We start from the raw sequence: 25,730 nt of genomic DNA, 5'->3' as shown, positions 1-25,730 counted from the left end.
TACTGGACCAATTGCTTTGAAATTTTCAGTGGTTAAAGATTGTTTTTTTGCCAGAAGGCTATTACTTTTACCTTTTTCAAACATTTCTGTGGACTTCAAGAGATTCGAGATTTTTGTGCCTTTGACAGGAAACGATTGCTTCTGAGAGCAAAACTCATAAAATAACATCTTGAGACAAATTCAATTCTGTTATCAATTTTTATTTCCAGTTATCATCGCAACTTTTTTAATTTATCGTCAACTAAAATACCGCCCGACACTCGACCAAGCGTGTGTCGCGCTTGGGCGATAGGAACGGATTCATCAGCGACTCGAAATCCAAGATATATGTATTTTATTGGTAGGGCAAAATAAATGTGACAAAGCGCATTGTTTTGCGTTATAACTTGTTTTTTCGGAAACCGGGTGTCGTGAAAAGTAAAATTTGATCTAAAGTAATCGCAAATAATGTTTTATCATCTAACGTCGGGTACTCATCATTCTCCGGGAGAACTCGGAAAGTCATTTGATATAAAAGAAAAGAATGCTCCACTATTTCAAAAAATTAAGATTGTTGCAATCGAAAAATCGCCTGTAAGATGACAGTCGGCACCAATGATAATAAAACAAAAGAGCAATGCTCAAATATATGGACACGCAGAACAATTCTCCAAAAAATCATATTCGGTGACTTACCAGTACCTGTATAAACAACGCACCACATCACAGGAATCAAACAGACAAAAACACGGTGGTCGCAGATTGGTTGACAAAGATATTGGGAATGCGCACCCCCCTATTCTCCCTCCTTTAAATGTAAAAACGCGAACCTTTTAAAGATGGTTAAAAGAAACACAATTCTACCCACCTGCCAAAGGTCATCTTTTTATCTCTTATATTTGTATGTATTTTCAAGCTTTTGACAGCTACGAGTTAGTTCAGTGTCACCGCGCTACCAGAACTTCTCTATCTTTGAAAACATTGAGCTTCTAATTGCATTTCTGACCGTCATATATATTAAGAACACGGTTATTTCGAACAAAACTCGTCAAATTATAAACAAAGCACCACATCACAGCAAATAAACGGACGAAAAGGCTAAAAAATCAATCTTTACTCACTGAAAATTTCAAAGCAATTGGTCCAGTATTCGGAGAGGAAAACGATTTTTTAATGAAAATGTCGAAAGAAAATAACAATAACAACAAAATTTTGAAAAGATCGTTATGGCCACTACACGTGTCCAATAAACGTGTCCAACAATAAACGTGTCCAAAAATGGTGCAATAACGCCGTCTTCGCGTTCTGAATATCCAAGCTGGGATTACGGTGTTTGATATCTGCCGCAAACGCGTTTGCGAGCTCTTTGCGAGAAAACACAAGTATAAACATGTAAGACAGATTTCGTTGCGAGAGTATAACGCTCGCCCCTGATTAATAAATTATCAGAAATACAAAAATTGACGCACGGCGCCGAAGAGGCGGAAACCGAGTCCTAGGGATTCAAATCCTCCAGATTCGGTATTCTATATCGCCCATCCCTACTTGGGAATATCTAAATTCTTAATTTTGTGCTATAATCCTGGTATAAACCTTCAACTATCATCCAATAAATGCAATCACAGAACAGCAGTAATACTCTGCCCCTATTCCACTTTGATACGGTAACTTATGGTACCGACGCAGAGATGGTTGGCAGATGCCACGACCCCCTACTTTATCCTAATGCCTCAGTATATCTTTTCAGGTATTTTAACCAACAAAACCGTTCCTAATACGCAAATAAATTCAACGGAAATCTTCGGAGGTCTTGTGCATGCATCACGTCTTAAATATTAATTAGAAATTTATTTATTTCTCACTACAGTATTCCGAGACGAATAAACATACATACATACATCCGGCTGAAAACTCGCGAAAGTATGACGTCATTATCCAACAGCGCCACCGCGTCGTACATAAGGTCTTTCACCAAAAGATTTCGCCATTCCCTTTTCAGCTGCTCGCGCGATCCTTTTCGCGTTATTTCGATGTCGATCGTGTTTTCTACTTTTTCGGAATTTGAAAGCTTTCAAAATTCCGTCGTTTAAAGAAATTACCGTGTTACCATCCAGGGGGTCGCTGGAATTGGTAAGTGAATTTTAAATTTGAACGTTTTAACCGATACCAGTACCGTACTGCAGTACTGTTTTCCAGATTAAAACAGTTTTCTTCCAGCTATTGGCATTAACAGATTGGGCCTAACGTTACTGTCTTTATAGATCTATATGTAATATTAATGATTCACACTGACACAGCCCATTCTAAGCATTTACTGCTGAACTAATAAAGTCAGTAAGTAGTTTTGCGCAATATCTGAATATTGATTATTTGCTAAAGATCAGAAGATTTGTTTAAATACAGAAATACATTTGTATTCAAATATTCAGAATTCTGGCATTGATCATACATTACAGCATTATGACAATAAATATTATTTAGATAATTTAAGAATATAAAAATTGCCTTATTCGATCATTTTTTGAGTTTACCGAGATATGGAGATTCTGGGTGTAGTTTCGTACCTAACATAGTTCTAGTGGGCGTAGCATAACAATTTTTCGATATGTCAATTCTAACCCCCATATGACTACGCAATTCAAAAATTACGTCGCTACGACATCACAATCACGTCATAGAGCTTGCCAAATATATGTACAATCGCCCGAAATGGCATTGGCGCTGTCGATAAAGAACTAACTGACGTTATCGATCTCTCTCCTATTGGAATCGTTGCGACGAGAAAACGAGAGAAATAACTGTTTGATTTCCGGTGCTTGTTTGCGCGTCTTGGATGGCAGTTCGTATAGTTTGAAGGGCTCTATTATGTCACTGTGACGTCGTGTTGACCTAATTTTTGGATGGTGTAGTCAGGTTGGGGTTAGGATTGATACGTGAGAAAATTGTCATGCTACGCCCGCTAGAGGTATGTTAGGTACGAAACTACATGAAACCCGAGATTCTGACTATAGCACTAAGGAAAACTTGTTTTTTATTTTCAAATGTATACTGGTATACGATATTTCATATTGGAAAATAATAATTTTGAATGTATTCGAAAAGTTGGAACTATTCCTGTATTCGGTATTGGCCATCCCTTTGGCAAGCTCTGTGACGTTGTAGTGGCATAATTTTTGGATGGCATAGTCAGGTGGGGGTTAGGAATAACACATGCAACATATACTTGTGGTACATTACTAAAATAAACAATTCATACTAATTTGAATCATTGGAATGAGATTTTATTCTAGTCATTGCAGTGTTTTACAAAATTTTTTTTCAGCCTTCCTTTGGGAAGTACGTTGCCATCGAAGGCGGTCTTTGTCTCTACCGTAGCCAGCTCGACTTTAACTTTGAACCACCCTGGGATCCCAGCTAGTACACGCCGGGCGCATTCATACACTGCAAATTGGTGTTTTTATAAGTAAGTCTATATTTTAAAATCATTTTGCAACATTTAGAGATGTTCGAAAATATTAAAAACGATCTAATTTTCTAACCTGTACTTTCTTATTTAACTTACGACCAATTGTGCATAAAAATTTAATAATAAAAATTAATAGAAATAGAAGGACAGAAGACGATATCATTTATTCGACTAATTTCATAAGATCAATATAATAAAATTTATTCGTTTTAAGAATACGCCACTCGTTGCAATTTTTTAAAATTAAAATATCTATATATGTCAGTGATAAAATAGCTCAAAATGATTTGCTTTTGGGATGGGTATTTCATAATTAGACATTTCTCTTTAGTTTGCGGTGAAAATCTTGTGGTCTCCCTCTCATACTCATCACTGTTGATAAAAAATCATCTATATCATCATATCAAGACTGGCCATTGATAACATAACAATGAAGCAACTTATTAACGATAGTAATACCAATACTGTGATTGAGGTCATTGACAACTTGGATGCCTTGGAGGTGTCAAAGGTCAAATCCCAAGCTGGTGCAAATCGTGAGGTAATTAAATACTATTTGTTGCTGTCAACAAGTCCAACCACTTGTACATTTTTTTAATGAGCCTTTGGCTTGTATTCCTATTTTAAGTTGTGTTTTGTCTTTTATGTAAATTATTTTTTTATCACGTAATTGTATGTATGTACGTACTTACGTTTGTCATATACTTGAACCTCACTAAACATAATTAAAGTTTTTCTGTTTTTCTAAAATTCATTAGAGAGTATAAATACCAATTCAAATGAGGGATTCAAAATTAGTTCTAAAATGTTTTTTTTTCCTGGATCATACATAGCATTTTTTTGTAGATCGAAACGCTTTTTACACCTAGATAGGGATTGTTTATGATATACCGGTACTTGTCGTTGCTGCAACAGTTATGAGTATTTCAGCTTCTATATGTCACAGACGCAAATTCTGTAGAAAAATAACAGATCTTTGATTGTCAATCTTCTGTATTCCAGGATGGAGAAGATGCCTTCTTCGTTTGCGATATAGGAGATGTTGTTCATAAGCATATAAAGTGGAAGAAAATCTTCCCCAGAATCCATCCATTTTATGCCATAAAGTGCAATCCGAGTGAGCCTGTGCTTCGCTGTATGATCGCCATGGGAATGGGATTTGATTGTGCAAGCAAGGTAGGACTATCGTAGCAAAGTTGGAAATTTTTATTCATTTTATAAATTTCGTTTTGTTTTCTGTTTAGGCTGAGATAAAACAAATGCTTGAACTCAATGCTGATCCGAAGAAAATCATCTTTGCGAACCCATGCAAGCAATCCTCGCACATAAAATTTGCGAGAGATAATGGCGTCACAGACCTTGTTTTCGACAACGAAATAGAACTTTTCAAAATTAAAAAACTGTTTCCGGATGCCAAGTAAGTATTATCAAAAAAAAGTTAGCATATTTGTACGATCCTATTTTTTTTCCCCTATTCTTTTATTAATAACAATTTTGCTTCTTTAGTTTGGTGCTACGCATCCAGACTGATGATTCTGCATCTATTTGTCGATTCAGTATGAAATATGGTGCTCATGCAGATTCATGTGAGGCGCTTGTTGATACCGCTAAAAAACTTGAATTGAATCTTATCGGCGTCAGGTAGGAAAACCACTTTAACATTTGAATATAATTCCAAGGTGAAGATATAGATAAATAGGAACATTTTATTGCCTTGGTGACTGTGTTTTTTGACTGTTTGCCACCAAGTTTTTGCAACTTTGCAACGACAGTTTCTTGTAAATTGTTTTTGCATAAATTTGTTTTCGTCTGAATTTTTCTATTCATAATTAAATTTTGAATGAGAGGAATAATAAATTGCTGCATTTTCCAGGCCAAGTTTTACCGTATTTCCAGAAAAATTTAAGTTGAACTTAACATACTTGAACAGAAAGGTTCAATGTGTTTTTTTTTTGCTTCATCTATTTTGTTAATATTCTCATTTCAACTTGTTGATTTAAAAATAGGCCGAAATTCAGCCAAGGAGTCCAAATTCTGTCTTTTATAACCCTACAAATTTACTGTGTGATTTCATGCCACTCAAATTTATCAATATTGCTAAATATATCCCAGCTAACACATGATTATGCCTCTGTCGAGTAGGAAGCTGTCATATCTGATCATAAAGCTGATTGATTATTAAGTGATGAGTTGTCTCATTTCCTGCATTTGTCATCCTTAATTACGTTTATATTTATATTTCCCCTATCGGGATAAAAATTTTCGTTATCAATATTTAGCGATGTAATATGTAGCCTATATAAAAAAGGAGTGTGATATATCGCGGAGATATAAAATACATAAAGTGGTGGTCTCAATTGACCTTGACTTGCGGTCTGACATTGTTATGGTGTTGTATATATCAGTTTAAGTAATACTGATATTGCGAATTTTGCCTTATTTTGCAAATTATGGATAACCGTTTCGCCTATATAATAATTTCGGCCATTTTATACCCTCCTAAAATAATTATCAAAATTCATATATTTCTTTAGTTTTCATGTTGGAAGTGGATGTCAAGACCCAACAGCATTTGTGAAAGCACTCCAGCTTGCTCGTAGAGTCTTTGATTATGGTTCTTCTATTGGTTTCGACATAAATTTGCTTGATATTGGCGGAGGATTTCCTGGTACTAATGATGTACAATTACCTGTAGAAGAGGTAGGTTCCGAATTTATGCTGAAGGAGTATGTGTAATAGTAGCAATAGTATGAAGGTTGTGGGTTCCAAAATTTTACCGGTTTCATCCATGCCTTGTAAGATATGTTAGTAATGTATTTTGCAAAACCATACAGTACTCGCAGACAATACCAATAGGTCCGTAAATGAAATTACCGATCTTTTAAATTAGATAGTGGAACCTTGGGTGTCGCTGCTCGATAACCAACTTCATTTCCCCGCGGCTTCCCTTCCACAGTAAAAATATCTGATTATCTTTTCTTCAATATTGTATATGATTGTTTTGGTGACCGTACATTTGAACCCATACATTTGCACCCGTATATCCACGGGTTGAATCTATATGAGGGTGATAAAATCCATGGGTTAGGGTTAGTATGAGTTCAAATATCCGTGAAAAAAAATTTCCGTAGGTGCAATAGTATGCAGGTGCAATTGTCGTGGGTTCAAATGTATATGATTTCGAATGTAATGGAACCGATGGTTTTCTGCTGGTTGGGAAAATTGAACTTGACACGACTACTCGACGGAAAGATTGGTGTCGTTAAATTAGTAGTACATTTCAGCTTTGCTTGTTTTGGGCCTCGTTCAGAGCAAATGTGTTCTTTGATGGATAGCGGTATTCATAATTCTCTTGCTACTATAGATCATATTGGTATATTAATCAGATAAGGTGACACTTTCCATAGCGTATTATCGCTCTTCATTTGTATCAATCGAGTTAATCTGTAATCAATCTGGAGATTAACCTAGATTAATCTCGATTTGATGACTTTATCCCTTTAGATTGCTCTCATTGTGAACGCTACTTTGAGTGATCTTTTCTCTGTACCTCAATTCGAGAACCTGAAGATCATTGCGGAACCTGGGCGTTATTTTGCGGCCTCCGCATTCACCCTCGCTACCAACGTCATCGCGAAACGTAAAGTTTCTCGTGATAGACAGACTTATGAAGATGAAACTGCAGCGAAAGGTTTGCATTTATGACAATTTAATTTTTTTTTTTTCAATAAATTTTCCTAAATTTGCAATGTTGAGTTAGAAGCAGGTATAATTTCTATGATAATAATTGAGTAAAAAGTTAAATTATATTTATTCGGGCTCGCGTGGAGTATAATATTACGGTAATAAAGAAGTTGGGCAAATTGGTAAGAAGTCGTTTCAATGAATTATTACACCTGATGCTGTATTGGATGTTTTCTCAGTCTTGAGACCAAAGAAAAATTATTTCTATACCTTACCAATGCACAGAAGTTGCTGCTTGCGGAAATGTCCATTATCGTATTAAGCCAACAAACTGATTGTAATCGTATGTAAAAATGAATAAATGGCTATTCTGATATTCAATGACCATTGTCTCTTTCTCACAGATGCCATTCTTAATGCTGTTTTGGCTGATAGATCTGATGAACCAGCGTTCATGTATTTCTTAAATGACGGACTCTACGGATCTTTCAATTGTCTGTTCTACGACCATGCTGAAGTGAAACCAACTTTGCTGAAGGTTAGTGTTTAAAAAACTTAGTAAAATCAACTAAAAAAAATTTTTAGAAAGTATAGGAGAGTAGTCTCGATCTGCTGAATATTTTTTTTTATAAGATAAGCTTGTTATTTTTGTTTTACAGACTGCTGAGAAAAATGCACTTGAATTTTCTTCAAGTGTTTGGGGGCCGACCTGTGACGGATTGGATCGAATTATTGAAAACTGTAATCTGCCTGAACTAGATATCGGAGATTGGATCATTTGGAAAGGTCAGTATTAGGTTATGTTCCTTTTTGTCAGTTTCCTTTAAACCTCTTTGTGCTTGCAAGTTATTGCAATTCAGCTGAGAACCATCATGCTCAAAATGATTAGAATATAGTTATGTTTAATATTTTAAATCTTGATTTTCAGAAGGAGACTAATACTTTTAATTGGAAAGTTATCAATGCAGTTGACATTTTCGTCGACTTCCGGCTGTAGAATATACAAAATAACAATGTCCAAATTATCAAATTCAGTCTTCATAGGATAATTGACTTGTGCAAATTTCTGAAGATGACCTAATTCAGCTTATATTAAAAAATATCTCCTAACCATTTAACAACCATTAATATTGAAAATGCATCATTTAGCCAAAACAAACCTGCAATTTTATTTTATTTTTTCCTTTTAATGGTCTTTATAAATATAAATCAACTTATTGCAATAAAATTTGTTTAGAGCGAATAACATGGTATAATATTCTGTTAATTTTGTCCTGCAGTTTGTTACCTGCTTGTGTATCTACTACGTAAACACTAGTTTGTACGCATTCATATGTCATGGGATGTTTGTTTTCAAATTGACATAGACCATAAAGTAAATATGTGTGCTAGGATATGAATTCAATATGTGCCATGTCATCATATGATAATCACGATATGTAGAAAGAGAAATAGTCCTGGGGACTTTACTGGATATTTTTATGGTTTAGTACAGTACCTTAGGGTAACATTACACCATGTTACATATCAAATAAAGAATTTCCTTTGTTATTGTTCCTCAAGTGAAGTTGCATTGCAACACTGTGTGTAATAGTATTGACGTCTGAGAAATTCCTGAAATTCCTGCCGGTGTCAGGGAATACAATAGTTTTTAAAATATCATTTATTTATTTTAAATTCAGATCTTAACATATATTTTGAAACTCTTATCTGTGTATGAAATCACAATTTATGGTAATCAATAATAATTTTGTAAAGATATTTTACACTTGTAAAGTGTTTGAATATATAAATTTATTTTTGAACAGCATTGCCGTTATAATATGGCTTCTTGAAAACCATATGAAATTCTATTTAAATCATGTTATTTTTTGAGGCTCCATATTAATAAACATGTTATTTTTGTCTTTAGATATGGGAGCATACACTGTGGCAGCTGGATCAGCTTTTAATGGATTTAAAACTTCCACTATTTATTTCATGATCAGTAAAGATAGCCTGTGAGACTTGCTTTTTTATTTAGAATCGGGAGTAAACATTTTCCAAATATTCCCTATGTTTTGAATTAATGAAATTTGATTAGGTCATCTGACTCATCTTACAACATTCGATTGAATAACAAGTGATTAAGCAAAATAAATATTCATCATAATTCCTCTTATTTTTTCAGAAATGTTAATGATATTTTAATATTCATAGGAAGTTGTTTTCTTTGGTTTTCAATACACTATAATCTCATTTATACTGTGCCGGAAAGGAGTTTTGCTTTCGATTCATTTCCTAATCGATCAGGATTAATTGATTAATTTATTATGCCCATTTTTCACAATCTAATCATGCCTGCTCTGGCATCATTTATCCTCGTTGTATTTTTTGCGAAATGATTTTGCACTTTATTTCTGTATATTGTGCATCTGTGTATTCATATGCGTTCACTTAATAATGATGATACATAACGTTAGAATCAAGCCAGCCAATTTCAATTGCATTTGTCGATACTGTATAGTTTGGGGTGCTTGTATTAAGTTTGCTTTGTCTGGCATGAACAATGAATTTTTCATGTAATGGAATAATGTTTGTTCATTCATTTCTCAGTGATCGATTGAATGAGCTTTGTGGCAACAAAAAAATTCCAAACTTGACTTTCCGTGTTTCAGAGCTTCAGGTATGTGTGAGTGATTAATTTCAAGGTAATCTGTTTATTCTCACATCAAAAATACTTTTACGGACAATCGATTTTGGATAAGACTGAGGAGTTTTTTCATTCTACAAAGCGCTCAAAACATACTCTCCAACGTTGCAAATTGGGGAGTGAATGTGAAAACATTGGAAGTATACAACTCATGAGGTCGCAATTTTGTGGAGTACTCAGATGAGAACATTACCAGTCTCCTATTGTGGCAGACACAAATAATCATAAGGTTATGGCTTCTTTAGACTGATAAAACTGATTGGGTATTTTAACCTAGACTAATTACCTGATTCTAAATGGTCGTTGTTCTTTGGAGCCTGCTTGATTTTTTTTAGTATTTAATTTTTAATCTTGTCAAAAGTGTCTGTCATCACATAAAACTCTGTATGAACTTCTATTTTACAGGAACAAGATTTGACTAACCAAGTTGTCAAGACCTGTCATCCTGACCAGTCTACCTATGATCTCGAGTTCATGTTCACTAATTAAGTTCTATCAGAAGTCATCACTCATTACTTTTTAACAGGACATACCGTACATAATTGATGTTTATGGGCATGAGAGGGAGACCCCAACTTTTGTTTGTGTTTTTTTGTTTAATTGTTTTTATTTATTCGGTGAACCATTTGTCAAACCTAATTATTATTATTCATTTAAAACAAGTTCTAATTATAAGCTCGAGATGGGACAAGTACCTAATAAATATAACTTCATCCTTTTCGTCTGTATTTGAGAAACTTACAAATTTTTATGGATTTTGTTGTAAAGTTTGTCAAACTGTGGGTGTTTTAAGTCATGTCCGTATTTTGTTCTTACTGTTGTATATATGGTGTTGATAATAGGTTAATTTGATTGATTATAAAACTGTTTGTTGTGCATATATGTCCGAAACTTAATAAAAGCCCTCTGAAGAACCTTTTAAATGTCTTGTTCAATAGTAAAGGCTTGGGTTTTGATGGAAACTTCTATAGTTTCCACAACTTTCAATGTGATATTTTGTGCCAAGCAAATTGTACCAGTGTTCATTAAGTTAATGTTTTAACAGAAAAGACTTCGATAGCATCTTGCTTCAGGTTTGAACCAGGTCAGTTCAATTCGATCTGGTTTTCAGTCAAACTAGTCTTGTTCACAAAAATGTTTCGTGTTGATCTTGATTATACCAAATATGTGGTTATAAATAATATTTGATTGAAAATGATAAAAAAAACTTCATTGGTGGATTTGGCATATCGCCATGTTTAGACTCCTTTATAACTATAACAGGTATGTAAAGTATAAAATAGTCCGATGCGGACAAAACGAAGCTAAAACTAATAAGGGTTATTGTGGGGTATCAATAATAAAGCAAAGTCGTGTTTTTTAAAATTGAGTTTGAGAATGGAGGTGGAAAAGTCAACCTAGCGGACTTCTAAACCCAAATCTCCCTTTTCCGAAATTTGTTGTGTATAGCAGGGCCACTCAACTGGCGGTCCGAATCCGGACCTTTTGAGTATTTGATTCGAACCGCACTTAATTCTTTATTTTGGATCATTAGCCTCACTTTTAAAGTTTCATTTTATAAAATGACTTTTATTGTTTTGAATATATACGAAAAGAACTATAACACCATAATATACAATCTCGATTAGCTGATATATATAATCATTAGCCGATCGAGGAAGTGCGTGTTTGAGGATGCCGAAATATAATTTCTGAAAACACCGGACCCAAATAATTGTGAAGTTTTGAATGCGGATCTCGGTACATTTTGAAATCAAAAAATAGGACTTGTTCCCCTAGCCCCTACCGCATGTTTACACTAGGAACTAGATGTCTGTTTTCAACTAATTTTATGATTGTCCGACTCCATGTCACCGTTAGTTCAAAGAGAATGTTTGTTCTTTCTATATTTATTCAAGACTCCGGATAACATGAAATGCGTTGCGCACCGTTTGGCCAAATCGACGACAGTTGCCAATGTCAGCAGCACTGTAATTTCGAAGTTTATTTCGACCTTTGAATAATTGGGCGATTGCGCAACTAGAATGCACAAGTGAACCATTAACTTAAGTCGTCTTCGATAGTCGACGCCGTTTTCAGTACACTGCAGTATTAGACAGAATTGTAGTTTAAATCAAAATGGACAACACTCCTTTCACTGAACGCAGCAATGAAATTACAGAAAAAATAGACGTTAGTACTCCTGCAGAAATGGTTGAACTTCTGCGGCTGACTGATTCGGAGATATTTTCTGGTGTAAATACAGAGGTAAAGTTTTAATTACATCTGGTTTTCATATTTTGCTTGGACGGCAACGGACTGAAATTGCACACTTGTACCCTTTGTGTGTAAAGCACGAGTGGGATTTATATCTTGTAATTAGAATTTTTTGAATAGGCGAATTAATGAAAATTCACTACAAAGTGAAGCCATTCAAAATATAGTTTGGGTGCGGGCACATGCGGCAGTGGAATCTTATTCAATCAGAAAACATTTATCAGAGGTCTCAAACTCAATTTACTTGTGGGCCGCTGGGGCAGAGTCTGGATGAGTCCGGGCCGCATCAGGTTTTCCAAAATAAAAGCTTAGCAACTCGTTTAAATTGTATTCCTTGTGCTCTGCAACTTTAACTGTGTCAACAAAGAAATATTGCATATTTGAATTTCCCATTTTTTTTAAAATTGTCTGTGCTCATCACCAACCTCTGTTTACTGAAACTTCACTTCCAACGACACGTTTAGGAATATGCGAAATTATAAAATTCCATTATGTAATAACTGTTGCGCTGATGTTTCAATCAAGCATTTAGCCGATGGACAGTGGTGTTTCGCTACATGGGAAACATGGTTACAATGTATCAAGATAAACCTAAGCGTTAGTGATTGTGACGTCCAATATCATGGAACACTGTTTTTAAATTATTTCCGGCGGTCCCGCGATTCAATATCAGGCTTACAGGTATGGTACTGGTAGGTTACCGCACCACAAATTTCTTCAGGGGATAGATGATAAAATATTTTGATTTGTCCTACGTGAGAGTTTCCCTTTTTCGGCCACGGAACATTTACACTTTTTATATCTCCTCGCGGAACACCAAAAAATGAAAGGGTTAAATTGATAAAGAAAAACGGTGCAATGTAGCGGTTCCTAATGGTTTCGCCGTGGCGAGTTGCAAATGCGCGACAAACTTTCAGCATTTCAAAGTAAAACCAGGTAGAGATGGAGGAAGAACGGTTGACCTTTTGCTTTTATTTATGTCTTTAACAAAACCAAAGTTAACAGTCAAAAAGCTAAACCGACGGTTAACGAAAATGGCACCAACTTAGTTAGTCCACTTTAGGCCGACGGTGACGCGATTTTAAACGGTCAGTTGGGCAACAACTTCATGATTTTCAGATCGCCATGGCGACCAATTTAGATGTATTTTTGATTCCTTTTCCACGCAACACTCGGGAGATGCTCGCGGAACATTAGTGTTCCGCGGAACACAGTTTGGGAAACGCTATTATATTAAAAGCATTAATCATGCTAACTGAGTTAAGTGACTTGCGGGCCGCACTAACATTAAACTTTAATACCAAGGCGGGGGCCACAAACTATCATCCTGCGGTCCGCAATTGGCCCGCGGGCCGCGAGTTTGAGACCCCTGAATTTAAATCAATACTTGGGATCAATTTGACCCAGGGTATATAGCATAAATTGTAAATACAGTAGGCTATATTGAAATCTGTACTCCTTTTTCTTCACTAATTGCAAATATTTCGGCCGAACTGAATAAACATCTTTATACGACGTACGCCACTTTTCGTATTTCCCCTTAGTGTGGTGGCATTACAATTTTTGCTGAAGACGATAGTAATTGAGCATTATATTTGCTAACCCTTTTGCGATAGAATAAAATGCTACTTATAATTCGAACCACGGCAGCAAACAAAACAATTTACAAAAATATTTCCTATTTTTTGACGATATTCCTTATATTGCATAGTCAGTTTTTGCGTTACATGTCGCATTGGTTATAACCTCAACCGCATTTATAAAAATGGCAAAGGTGCTAAAACGGATAATATTCCATAATTGGATACTACTACACTTTAGAACTTGTAGATCGCTCGAGATTTTGAGGTGCTTTAGCTTGTTTTTTTCTTCATCTAAAATGAAATGGCTTTTCCGGAAGCTGGTTAACGCCATGAATAAGTAACAATTCTCCCCACTCATCTTTCTTTTATCGTTACATTGTTTTTAAAAAGCCAATTATCCAAACTTTAAAATTTTGAATTTAAGATTTAGGTTGATACAATAACATAAACGATGTCCCACTCATAATAGCCGCTTGTTTTCTATAGGGGTTGTTTTCCGAACGAGTCTTGGAGAGCATCAGTGGAGTAACTAGTTTGGTTGAGGAGTTCCTTCGAAATTTTCCTCCAGAGGACATAGCTATTGTACTTGCAGGATGTGGAACTTCAGGACGATTAGGATATCTCATATCCGTGAGTACGAATATGAATGTTCAAGCAACACTTATTTTATCATAATTTAGAATTTTACGAGTTTATGACCATCCGAAGCATTTTTGTGGTTTTGAATACATTGAACGTTGTATATATACCCAAGATCTCGGAAATTAGGTTTGGCCACTTTTATAATTCATTTGTTGAGCATTCACATCGAATTAGGCCAAATCCCATATTAAAGCAGCATTTCAAACTTAATTCAATTCTCGGGAACTTTATGCAACAAATGGAATTATAAACCATTACAGTGACGGTCATGTCTAGTATTCAGGTCTGAATAATAATTACATGAAATTGTGAAGTCGCAATGGGATTGTAAGTAGAATAAACAACCCAAAATATAGTTAAAATTGAATTAGGATAAACTAAATATGAATATATTTATTGGCTTTTCATTCAGAAAGTATGTAACAAACTAACGAGCAAACTTTCGAAGGGGAGGCCATTCTATTACTCGATCGCTGGTGGAAACAAGTAAGTTATTAACGTAAGTTATTAGTCATTATTTTATGACGATTTGGCCTCAATATTCATTTTGGTAATAGGTCGATACTCACGTCACAAGAGGCGCCAGAAGACGATCCCAATGCTGGGGTGCAATCGCTGTTAGAGGTGAGGTTATTTTTCGTTTTTTTCGATGTCACTTTACAGGAATACTATGTAGATCCAATTCCCTATGTTTACCTCAGTTAGCACTATAAAAATTTGTTTCATATGCTTACATAAACTAGATTTGCCACAACAAGAAAAAGGTTATCTACTTTGGCATTACTTGTGGAATTTCAGCTCCATTCGTCGGAGGACAACTTGATTACTGTATGAAACACTTAGATAAATTCATACCGGTTTTGTTGGGTTTTAACCCCCTCAACATGGCAAGGTAGGTAATTTAATCAGAAAGCTATGACAGAATTGTTTGTATGAAAGTTTTCATTTTGTCCCACTTCTTTCAGAGATGTCGAAATTGTTGGCTGGGATAAAACCTTGAGAACCGGTAATGTTTAAATTTTGAATGCTTAAAATCAAATATAAATTTGTGAAACGGCTAAATGATCTGGTAACAGTATTTTTAACACATTTTTACCTTTAGTTGCATCTGATTTAAACGTCGTCTCTCTTGAAGGAAAGGGTTTTGTTATCAACCCAGTGTTAGGGGTGAGTATGATTATGATAACCTCTTATAAATAAATATTGATGCGATAAATCAATTCATCTTTAAGGGGGAAGCTATAACGGGATCATCTCGTATGAAGGGAGGTACTGCAACCAAGGTGATATTGGAAACAATCTTTTTGTCTGCCCTGAATGATATTGGAAAAGACACATCGAACACCAGAAGTTGTGGGAACGTCACAAGTATATTAAAACTCTATGAAGAAGTTTGCAGGCAAGTTAAGTTGAAAAAAATTCTAGATTGATTTCCAGATAAATTTTAATTTATCAAAAACTAAAAAATGACAAAAATATGTATTTAATATTAATAGGATTCCTAAAGATTACCTTGAAGTTGGTTACGTGATAGAATGCGATCTTGGGCACTAATTCACTATTAGAAGATTTATACAAATACTTTATACTTTTTTTAGAAATTTCTATAAAACAACTGCTAATGTCATGTCAGCCCTAGTGCAACGAGGTGGAGTTGCGTTGACAGCAGATGCAAAAATCCGCTATGTAGCGTCCGGTTGGATGGGTGTGGTACCGCTTATTGATTCTACAGAATGCCCGCCTACATTTGGATCAAGTAGGTTCAAGTATTTAATATTTTACATAAGTACAATCATATTTTCAACCCTTTTACTTGCTTTCCGCCAGGTGTTGATGACGTTCGTGGATTCGTTCACGGAGGATACGATTTTCTCGGAATAGAAAATTTTGGACAGCAGGTCAGACGGTGTTTTCATCTATGTGTTGCGAATTGTTCCATTTTTTTCATAGTTCTCTAGTCAATATTGACGCATTGCGTATTTTCGGTCATAACACCTTATTTTCCCTCAATTAGGAGAAATACTTTCAACTTGGCGTGAACGATTTTATCAAAATGTATAAATCTCAAGACGTTGGCAATGACGCAGTAATCGTCTTCATTCAATCACAAGATGACCCGATCATGACGTCAATATTAAATAACGGTATCTATTTACGTTTTTTCGTTTTCATGTTTCAAATAAAAAATTAACACATTTGGCTATGTGTGCCAAGGTAGGTCAAACATGTTCATTCAGTGGTAAAGAAAAGGAAGACTGGCCTTTGAGTTAAGTCTAGCGCGGTTACCGAATATCAAAAAAACTACTTGGAAGTTGCACAGAAATATGGTGGTACCAACGGCACCTAATTTATTAGAGAGTCCAAATTTTCTCAATTTAACAGTATAATTTTGCATTTATTATATATATATTTCATAGACTTGGGCGATGTTCTCATAAACCTCAAAGGAAAAAACAAAATTGTGGCAGTTTTGTTGGAGAACCCTACAGCCGAGAAGATATGTGAAACGGATATGGTAAGTGATTGGTGTAATCTATTATTTAGTTGGGCGGTTTAATAGTTCTTTTGCTTATACATTAACACTACTATTTGCAGAACAAGTATTTCGATGATATTCTACGAGTAACTTTCCCCGAGTATGACAAGACGGCACTCACTTATTGGAGTGTGACATGCAGAGAAGCTCTTGAGGAATCTCTCTATAGTTGTTGCCTGAAATGGCTGGTCAATGCCACGTCTACTGGAGGGCATGTCTTATTGGGCAAGGTATATTGGATGATTTTGGCATGTTTATAATAGTTTACCATTTATGCAATTTTTTGTATCATTCCAGGTTTTTATGAATTACATGTGTGATGTGAAAGTCAGCAATAATAAACTTTATTATAGAGCAATTGAAATTATCAAGGTAAAGAGGTTTTTGTTCTTTGGATTTGTAAAACAAATGGATTATGTACCTCTTTTTCAACCCACTCCCCTGTTTCTATTTATAAGGGGCTTTCCACACTTTGAGCAACTTCCTGTGTGTATTATTTCAGAAATAAATGATAATTTTAAACAAAACAACAACAAATGAAATAAATTTGATGAAAATCAAATAAATATTTTCAAAAATGCTAAAAAACAAAGAAAATACATATTAATTATCTTATTGTCTTATTGAATATATTTAAGTCAACTCTGCCATTTTTTAAAAGAACAATTCCTGAATCGCCCATCTGATAAAGTGTTCATTTTTCAAGCATTCCGACGCAGTACAAGCGTGTTTGTGAAAATATTTCAAGTTGAAGCAAAAATGTATTATTGACTTTTATTAGTTTTTTTTCATATATATGATTTTTTCACAAATTTAACGATCGCAGAAAATGTGTCATGGCGTTAGTCACGAGAAAGCTACAAACTCTTTACTGAAATCGATTTACGAAACAAACGTTGTTACTGAAGAAAGACGTAACAAAACTGTTGCTGAGCATTATATATTTGCAGCCAGGAAAGACAAGGTAAACCAAATACACGTATTTCATCACGTCTGTCTTGTTGATGAGATAACTGCTTTATTATAATGAGTATCAAAATTATATTTTTAGGTCGTACCTCTTGCAATTGTTTTAGCTAAAATGGACTGTTCGGTCAAAGTGGCAAAGGAGACATTACAAAAACACTCTGTTGTTAGGCAGGCAATACTTGAAATGGCAAAACCACTGGAATAATCTAAAACAATAATACCAAGTATTATATTCTGTATAATAGACTTGAAACGTTTTTTGAAAGTGGACGAGAGTTATTTACTTTTTAATGGCCTTAGAATTCCACTTTTTATTCAGATTTTTGGAATGTTGTTCCAGCTGTAGTTCAGTACACTGATCATGCTAAATTTTTGATCACTGAGCCTTTTTTCAAGTGTAGGCGTATATGAAATACCCGTTAAAGGTTGACCCATCGGTTTTAAATTTCACAATTTAGTTCTCTTTTCGACGTATGTATTTTCCACATCTTGTTGTGTGTTCGAATTTTTCTTTCCCGTCGTGTAAATCAACTCCGTAACGACTGTAAAAGTAATAAAATATAGGTAGTTATGACCGTCGTAATTTTTATAGTTGTTAAAAAATCTACAATAAATATTATGTTACGAGCGATAAACTTTGTTCACAAATATATCTCATTAAAATACATGGTATCCCTTGTGTTCAATATTTTTGTAGCCCTCATATATCTATGTGTTTTTGTTGTGCTCATATTAATAATATCTTGGTTATTTCCAAATTCTGTAATATTATTGTGTTTATATTCTAGATTTATTACCAATGGCGTACATTTACCTAATTCTACGTTGACGAGCACTAACCAACGTAACATTTCATAAATTAAACTGTATGCGTGGTATTGCTACACGCCAGATACTGTGCAGTCGCGGACAAATCCGCCATTTTGTATCATATTATGTGGTAACAGCCACCCATATTCATATAAGAATAATTGTTAATAAAGCTACTTGGATGCATGTACTTACCAAATAATACAACCCCAAGAACCAGCACAGCTACTTGAGTATATAGCTTGTCTTCGACACACATAAAAGTACTGAGGCCATACTGCACTCCTAACCCACCCATGAACCAAACGTTAAAGACGCTGAAAGCCACGTCTTTATTGTCCGAGAAATGAATATTGAATACCGCTGAAATTATAAATACATACTGTGAATTCTGGTAAGATGATTGAATGCAACTCATTCAGTAATTATACATCTCAATAATAACTTCTACGTGATAAATATTTATTCTTTGCTAGTAAAAATAGAAAATCAGAACAGCGCATGATTTGGAATAATTGTACCAAATGGTGTCGTTTTTCTAAAAAATGTGCTTTTAACGATACGGTACTTACCTACAATATTTTGACGAAATATTCCATTCACTAGTCCAAATCCAGCAAAGAGAAGATAAACAAGCCAAATAGTATCCGGATCTGGCACCCACATATAACAGCCAACATACAAAAGAAATTCGAGTCCACATGATGCTCCGTATAAAACATATCGTCTATGAGGGAAGATCAGCTTTCCATATATGTTTGCAGATAACATTGCCGGTGCGCCAAAAACAATAGCGAAAAGTCCCGTCTAAAAAGTTGTTAAACGTGAATAAAGCAGATTTAAGCAGCTGTGAGTATATAGGGTGGGCCAAGAAAATGTTACCATTTTCACATTTACAATTTGTAAAAATAAAATTTTGGCCCACCCTGTATATATATATAAACAGAAATCATTTATGACAACCCCCTCAGTCTTAAATGACGCGTTTTCGGCGCACTCGTTATTATTTTTTATATAAACAATTTCTTTTAGATTTTTGTATTGATCTGCATACAATTCTAAATTTATGAAATATAAAAACTTTTTGTATTTTTGCTTCTGAAAAATTAATTGAATGCTCTCTTCAAGTATTTTATATACTGGCTCATGGCAATATCATCTTGAATCATTATGAATTCAGTTTCGGTAAAATCATATTTCTACTCAACGGGGCGCCAAGAAAGTACATGTTTTTGTTTTATGGCTTCTCTTACTTACCGTTTCAACTCCTGCAACGCATGAGGCGTAAGCTCTAGTCATGTCAGCGAAAACAAATCCAAGCATCATTCCGTGGTGGAGAACTGAAATACTCAGCATTAATGATTGGGGATGAATTAGAAACACTCCTGTTGCTTTCAGTATTTCCAAATAGCTCTTTTCAACTTTTTCTTCCTGGTTAACGTAGAAACAAAATTAATTTGACGAGAGAATAATAGGAAAGTTCGCCTAATAAAAGCTGCTAATTTATAGCTCTATCTTAATCAAGATTCAAGTTATATAGAGTGGATGTTGGCAACATTTGGATTTATCATACACACCTTCTTATCATTATCCGCCGGACGTTCGACATCTTGCTGATTTTTAGTCTCATTAGGGACGTTATCTTCGGACAGAGTTATAGAAGAACTGTCAATTTTTTTCTTTTCTTCTGGTGAAGGAATTGTATATCCATTAAGCGAAATGTCTTTTTCGTCATCACTGAAGCTGGAATTTTGATAGCAAGTCACTGTATCCAAAACCTTTTTGTCCGTGTCGTTATTGTTATTATCGGCGACATCGCCTTGAAGTGAGATGTCAGTCGTTACGTTTGAAACGTGAATGCTGACGTCATTGCTGTTGACGACAAGTTCTTTAATTTGCTCGAGTTTGTGACTGAATGAGCCGATACCAGGATAGATCAAAGCGTGTATTAAAACTGCAGATATACAGAGGGAACTTGCAACTGTAATGAGCACGATAACGCTGATTTTTGCTGGAGGTACGTACTGATCTATACTTTCGCTGACAACGGAAGGATCCTGGCAGTCGTTAACGCCACAGTATCTGTATGGGTCGACTAAGGCTACTGACGTTGTTATGTTTGGTGTGGCTGTTACATTCGGTACTATTGCAGTTTCATCGCTGCCGGAACTGATTGCTGCAGATATGCCGTACAGAATGGAGTAGGACAAGCCATTCCCGATAATCTACGAATAAAAAAAGAACTTCTTAAATGCGAGTTATCAGGTCAGTACAATAACTCTTTATCGAAAAATCATGGACTAGCACCGTCCTTTGTATTTTTGTTTGTTTTGACGCGCTGCTTAAGTATTTAGTATTACGCTGATCGCTTCTCAGTCTACAGTCAAATCAAAACGTTCACCAAATGACTTTTGCTGGCATAAAGTGCCATTTTCGATGTTGTTTACGATTAAACTTATTGATAAACTCACAGATACGCTTTCCACACTCGTGTAGAATCTGCTCTGAAACAGGTCAAAATAATATCCATCCGATTTTTGTGGTCCGATATCGGTACTTGTAGTTGCAAGTTGAATTATCAAGATTGTATAAGTTGGAAAATACAATGATCTTGCCACACCGCTCACCACGGCTCCGAATGTTAGAACCCCAAGTTCTAAAAAGAACAATGTATCAGCATATCTCAATTTTCTCAGCGTGTTATTTATTGTTGATTGAATTAGTTATAGATATTTTTCCAAAACAGCAGTTTATCAATCGTCATTACAGCTTGATCTTTGAGTCCTAATACATTTAATAATTTACCAGTATTCCGATATTGTTGACTCGTTCTTTGACGAAATTATTTATTGGCACATGACTTATTCCTGAGTGTGAATTATGAAAAAGCTGGTTCCCCCCTGCATTTGAAGATAATAAATACATATACTGAGATAGTAATTTATGTTTCCATAGTTACTGAAGTCTTATTATTCAATTCACGATCGAGCATCGATCTAGCATACACGTGAGATATTTTTGAAAGCTTAGTAACGTACCAGGATAAAAATTCGATAAACAGTAGACCAAATAGCATGCATCTGCGACGACTATTCCAACATTCGACCCCAGACGTTTGATTATGATAGGACAGCAGAATACACTAAATAATATTGATGTGATGTAGCCTGCAGTCAGTGATATAGATCCTGAAACAAAGTACATATCTTGTATTTATTTTTATTCCCTGTACTGTTATTATTTTTGTATCACAAAATATTTAATTATGGTCAAATTCATCGATAAAGATTTGTAAGTGGTGTGTGAAAAATACTATCAGTTACCTTATCTTATACCTACTTGCAAAACGAATCAAATTTGAATCTAGGAATAATTTAGAATATTCAAATTTGAAATTTACAACACAGATGAAACGTTGACCGTCATATTTACGTCATTTTAGATATGATCAACATAAAGATATAGTGATTTACGTACTTTTCCACACGAACTTGCCCCCAATTTAAAATGTAAAATATTCGAAAATATTTTCTTAAAATGCATTCGGTTTTGGCCATCCCTAGATGCACTATTGTTTTAGTCGTTTTCCTTACTTTTGGGGTATTTACCACACAACAGTACTACGAGTATAATAAAATCTCTTTTACAAAGCATGTGCTTAATTTATCTTTAAATAAAATTCTTATATTACACAATGGGGCTTGTATGTTTCTCTTACCGACATTTCCTTCGATATTTATACTTGTCTGAAGAGTTTGCAACGCAGCGAGTGAAGATATAGCTAATATTACTCCAGATGTTTTCCAATAAAACAAATGACGAATCTTTTTCCTGGCCTCTTTTACCGAATAATCCATCACGCAGTTGTGTGATTTAATATTCGATGTCTAAGGTTAAAATAAGTCAAAATTGGCTGCAAAGAGAATTAATAGTAAAGTTTTCTTGAGATTCATGCTGGAGAAAATTGTTTCAACTTTTTCTACCAATAGACAAAGTCACGTCATTCAGAGCGAGTACTGTCAAATTCAAAAGACAAAATAAAGTTTTACATTCCAGTATATATCTTTATATAATAACAATTACATAGGTTTGCTTACAATTATCAACACTCATTTTGTTCAAAAATTTAACTCAAGTAATCGATACCTGTTAAAATTAATACAGTACAATGTTGTAATTCATTTGCAAACCAATAAACCGTTTTTGATTGTTATAAAGCCAATATTTGCCTTTGTCTTGCTGTACAGGATTCACGCGACGCAATATAATTCATAATATGATGTTGTTGCTAATTTTTATCTCATCTTTTAAATTCGTTATCTTTAGGTATCTGCATATACTTTATAACCGTTCCATATAGTTTTTTTTAGTAGTGGTCCATTTTGAGATTGATTTCTTCTCAAAATAAGGTCGTATATGCATGAATTCTGATCCGAGTATTTCTATAATTGTTTCATAATTTATTTAAAAAATCTTAAATACGCCTTAAAGTGACGCCCTATTCTTAACTTTTGCCTTATTTTGAACGATAATTGAGTTTGAATCGTTGCAGTGTCTATGCTGGAAATATATATTACCTCACCCGAGACGCATCCCCTTAACCTTCTTTCCAGTCAATTACTACTGCGTAACCTAACTTATATATCTTTACACCTATTTCAATGTCATATATACTCGACCAACTTATACCGCTTCTGATCAATTTAACAAGGTGCACATTGTTTTTTGTTTTAGTATTTCTGTTGATGAAATATATGTTGCGCAAGACGTCCTGAGCGGAAGATGGGGATGTCCCATTTTGTTCACAAAAACTCTTTGTTTTTCATGACCCTATTTAACGTAAGATACCGATGTGATGTAAAAGAGCACACCGTCTCGACACTGTTGCAATATTTACATTAGGCTAAAACAACTAAAATTCGTATGTCGATGATTAACTGATGAGAAGATTCTGCCAAATCATAGTTGCGCCATTCCGAAGGCATCGGGAAAATATTTCAGCTCCGGAAGTAAGCTAACAAATTGAGGTTGCAATGACTCGAATTATTGTGGTCAATTTCGTCATGGTCTGTACATCAATAACTTGAAAACATTGCATCAATGATTACATCACATATTTCGAGATCAATTTCTCCTATACAACTTGTTAACTCGCTTGCTATTAACTTTGTGCCTGCCCATAGAAAGCCTCCCCTTGGATAATTTTGATGGCGCAATATGGAAGGTGATCTAGCATTCCATTCTTCCGCTTCCCAACGTTTTACCTATACCCATGGTTGTAGAAGCGGAGTTAGGCATGTTTTTATTGTAGCCGGAGCCGAAATCATATTTTCAAAATTACCGAAGTCGAAAGTCGGAATTTCAGACTTTCAATGGTAGTGAGACGACCACGTCTATAACCCTGTTTTATTCTGTTCGCCCATATTTATTCTTACCACTTGAGTCACTAGTGAGCAGCTGTGTAACTTTCTCTTTCAGCTGGTTTGTCAGGCTGCCGGCAGTGTAGATATTTCTCTGTATATTAGGTTATTATTATAGTGTTTTAATGCCGTAAATCTATGTAATTCTTGTTGTAAAATGATATTAGTAGTACAGGTTTACTATTTCTCCAGTTTGGCATAGCTCTGTTCACTAGTTAGCTTGTATTTAACACTTCCGTAACTAGTCTATCTTCGCAGTTTATTTCCTGTGTGATTTCCGTATTTCTATGCGTATTTCAATGTCTATTACGTGTTTGTCGATAAGATAGGATTTGTGTTGTATCTTTAGTGTCATACTAGTTATTCTTGTATATCTAGGTATGTTTTACCCGGTTTTTAGTATCCCATTATAAGTAAATAGTTCATGACTGTGACGTCATAGACCAATTCCGTATCTTTTGGTTTCGTATGTATCCTACGGTATTTGTACTGTGTTTTTCATGTTTTTATTTGTTTATTGTATTTCTTATTGGAGTATTTGGTTGTATTAAGTTTTTACAGGTGTATAATTAATCTAGTTAGTTAACTTAGTTACTCTGCTGTATTTGGAACCGCAAGAAGATTATTTTGTGATCGACATCTATAGCAATTACAACGTCCAAGAAGCTGGCAGAAAGAACCTGAGTGGTGATATCAATTTTGGTACGCCACAGTAGTAATCAAAATTCCGACAGGTACTAAAAAGCGTGAACTTAAGTGAGCGTTCCCAGTAAATATTTAAAAATAGGCTGCGAAGTTTTTGTGGCCAAAATTTGATTTACTCGGAGTTTCCAAACAGCTGTCGAAGCGGAGTTATTTTTTTAAAACTTCGAGGTCGGGGTTTAGCCTATTCTATTCATTTTTGCTATACACGGCGATATCTGAGTGTATTTCTACAATGCAATCGGCTGCTGCGAGCGGTTGAACATTTTCTGCACAATTTATTTTTCTATTTGAATTGTACGATGAGCTTGCACTTTACGTACGTTGTTTGTGAAAGTGACTTCATTATCTCTATACTTCATGCGCGTTCACATCGGCTAAATCGTGTCGGTAAACTGCGATGACTCGGCACAAATAAAGATAAACATGCCCGGGCATTGGCATTTGCAATCCAGTCAGCGGTTTGGATTGTACTGTACCTACAACATAAATGTATGATTCGCTGCGCTCTTAGACATTCTCATCCAAATTGCACAAATTTCTATGTATTCACAGAATCACAATATACATATATATGTGTATGCGCACCACGTTTTGTTGAGGCATGGTGTATTCAAATATTGTACTAATATGACATATTTTGCATAGCGATATAAAAGAATTTGTTTCGGTAAATTTATAACATAGATCGATCAAGCATCAAGATCGTGCATACACTTTTTTTCATGTGGGATTTCATCCTAACAATGCGACAATGCCCAGACTCAACAATCTTATGAACATAACATGATTATTTTTCGATATTGGATGCAACTTTATTCCACCGCCATATTGTCAAAGCATTATCGACTTGTTGAACATTAATACCCTTAGCTTTTCCATCAAACCTCATCTGTTGTGGGACATTTCTTTGTACATCCAAACAGTTGGGGTTCTCTCCTAGCAGTGGCTGGCTGCTCAGCGAAATAGTAATGTATAGAGCCGAAAGAAG

General features: G+C 34.9%; 3 protein-coding genes across 3 annotated transcripts; 2 read left to right on the top strand and 1 right to left on the bottom strand.

The window, feature by feature from the left end:
• Positions 1 to 1,947: 1,947 nt before the first annotated feature.
• On the top strand, positions 1,948 to 10,744 carry LOC120334156 (ornithine decarboxylase-like). Its single transcript, XM_039401607.2, has 13 exons — positions 1,948 to 2,109; positions 3,302 to 3,442; positions 3,777 to 3,986; positions 4,448 to 4,621; positions 4,690 to 4,862; positions 4,952 to 5,086; positions 5,980 to 6,145; positions 6,950 to 7,136; positions 7,534 to 7,667; positions 7,789 to 7,915; positions 9,042 to 9,129; positions 9,725 to 9,794; positions 10,227 to 10,744. The coding sequence occupies exons 3-13, from the start codon at positions 3,876 to 3,878 to the stop codon at positions 10,308 to 10,310; spliced, it is 1,449 nt and encodes a 482-aa protein (XP_039257541.2). The 5' UTR covers positions 1,948 to 2,109; positions 3,302 to 3,442; positions 3,777 to 3,875; the 3' UTR covers positions 10,311 to 10,744.
• A 149-nt stretch (positions 10,745 to 10,893) lies between these two features.
• On the top strand, positions 10,894 to 18,116 carry LOC120334653 (glucokinase regulatory protein-like). The gene is made up of 16 exons (XM_039402160.2): positions 10,894 to 12,068; positions 14,147 to 14,290; positions 14,715 to 14,788; positions 14,860 to 14,926; positions 15,046 to 15,194; positions 15,268 to 15,308; positions 15,405 to 15,469; positions 15,535 to 15,701; positions 15,901 to 16,058; positions 16,130 to 16,200; positions 16,317 to 16,446; positions 16,720 to 16,817; positions 16,898 to 17,068; positions 17,136 to 17,210; positions 17,665 to 17,802; positions 17,890 to 18,116. Exons 1-16 carry the CDS (start codon positions 11,940 to 11,942, stop codon positions 18,010 to 18,012), a joined length of 1,800 nt encoding a protein of 599 aa, XP_039258094.2. The 5' UTR covers positions 10,894 to 11,939; the 3' UTR covers positions 18,013 to 18,116.
• Positions 18,117 to 18,209: 93 nt separating this feature from the next.
• Positions 18,210 to 22,547, bottom strand: LOC120334654 (protein unc-93 homolog A-like). Its single transcript, XM_039402161.2, has 8 exons — positions 22,336 to 22,547; positions 21,656 to 21,805; positions 21,089 to 21,273; positions 20,195 to 20,842; positions 19,875 to 20,048; positions 19,190 to 19,424; positions 18,813 to 18,980; positions 18,210 to 18,349 (listed from the first exon to the last, which is right to left on the bottom strand). The coding sequence occupies exons 1-8, from the start codon at positions 22,472 to 22,474 to the stop codon at positions 18,255 to 18,257; spliced, it is 1,794 nt and encodes a 597-aa protein (XP_039258095.2). The 5' UTR covers positions 22,475 to 22,547; the 3' UTR covers positions 18,210 to 18,254.
• Positions 22,548 to 25,730: the final 3,183 nt, after the last annotated feature.

Source organism: Styela clava, chromosome 15 (genome assembly GCF_964204865.1).
Source record: "Styela clava chromosome 15, kaStyClav1.hap1.2, whole genome shotgun sequence".
Taxonomy (NCBI): Eukaryota; Metazoa; Chordata; class Ascidiacea; order Stolidobranchia; family Styelidae; genus Styela; species Styela clava.
Note: the sequence above shows the minus strand (reverse complement) of the source record. Positions and strands in the feature narration are given on the sequence as shown.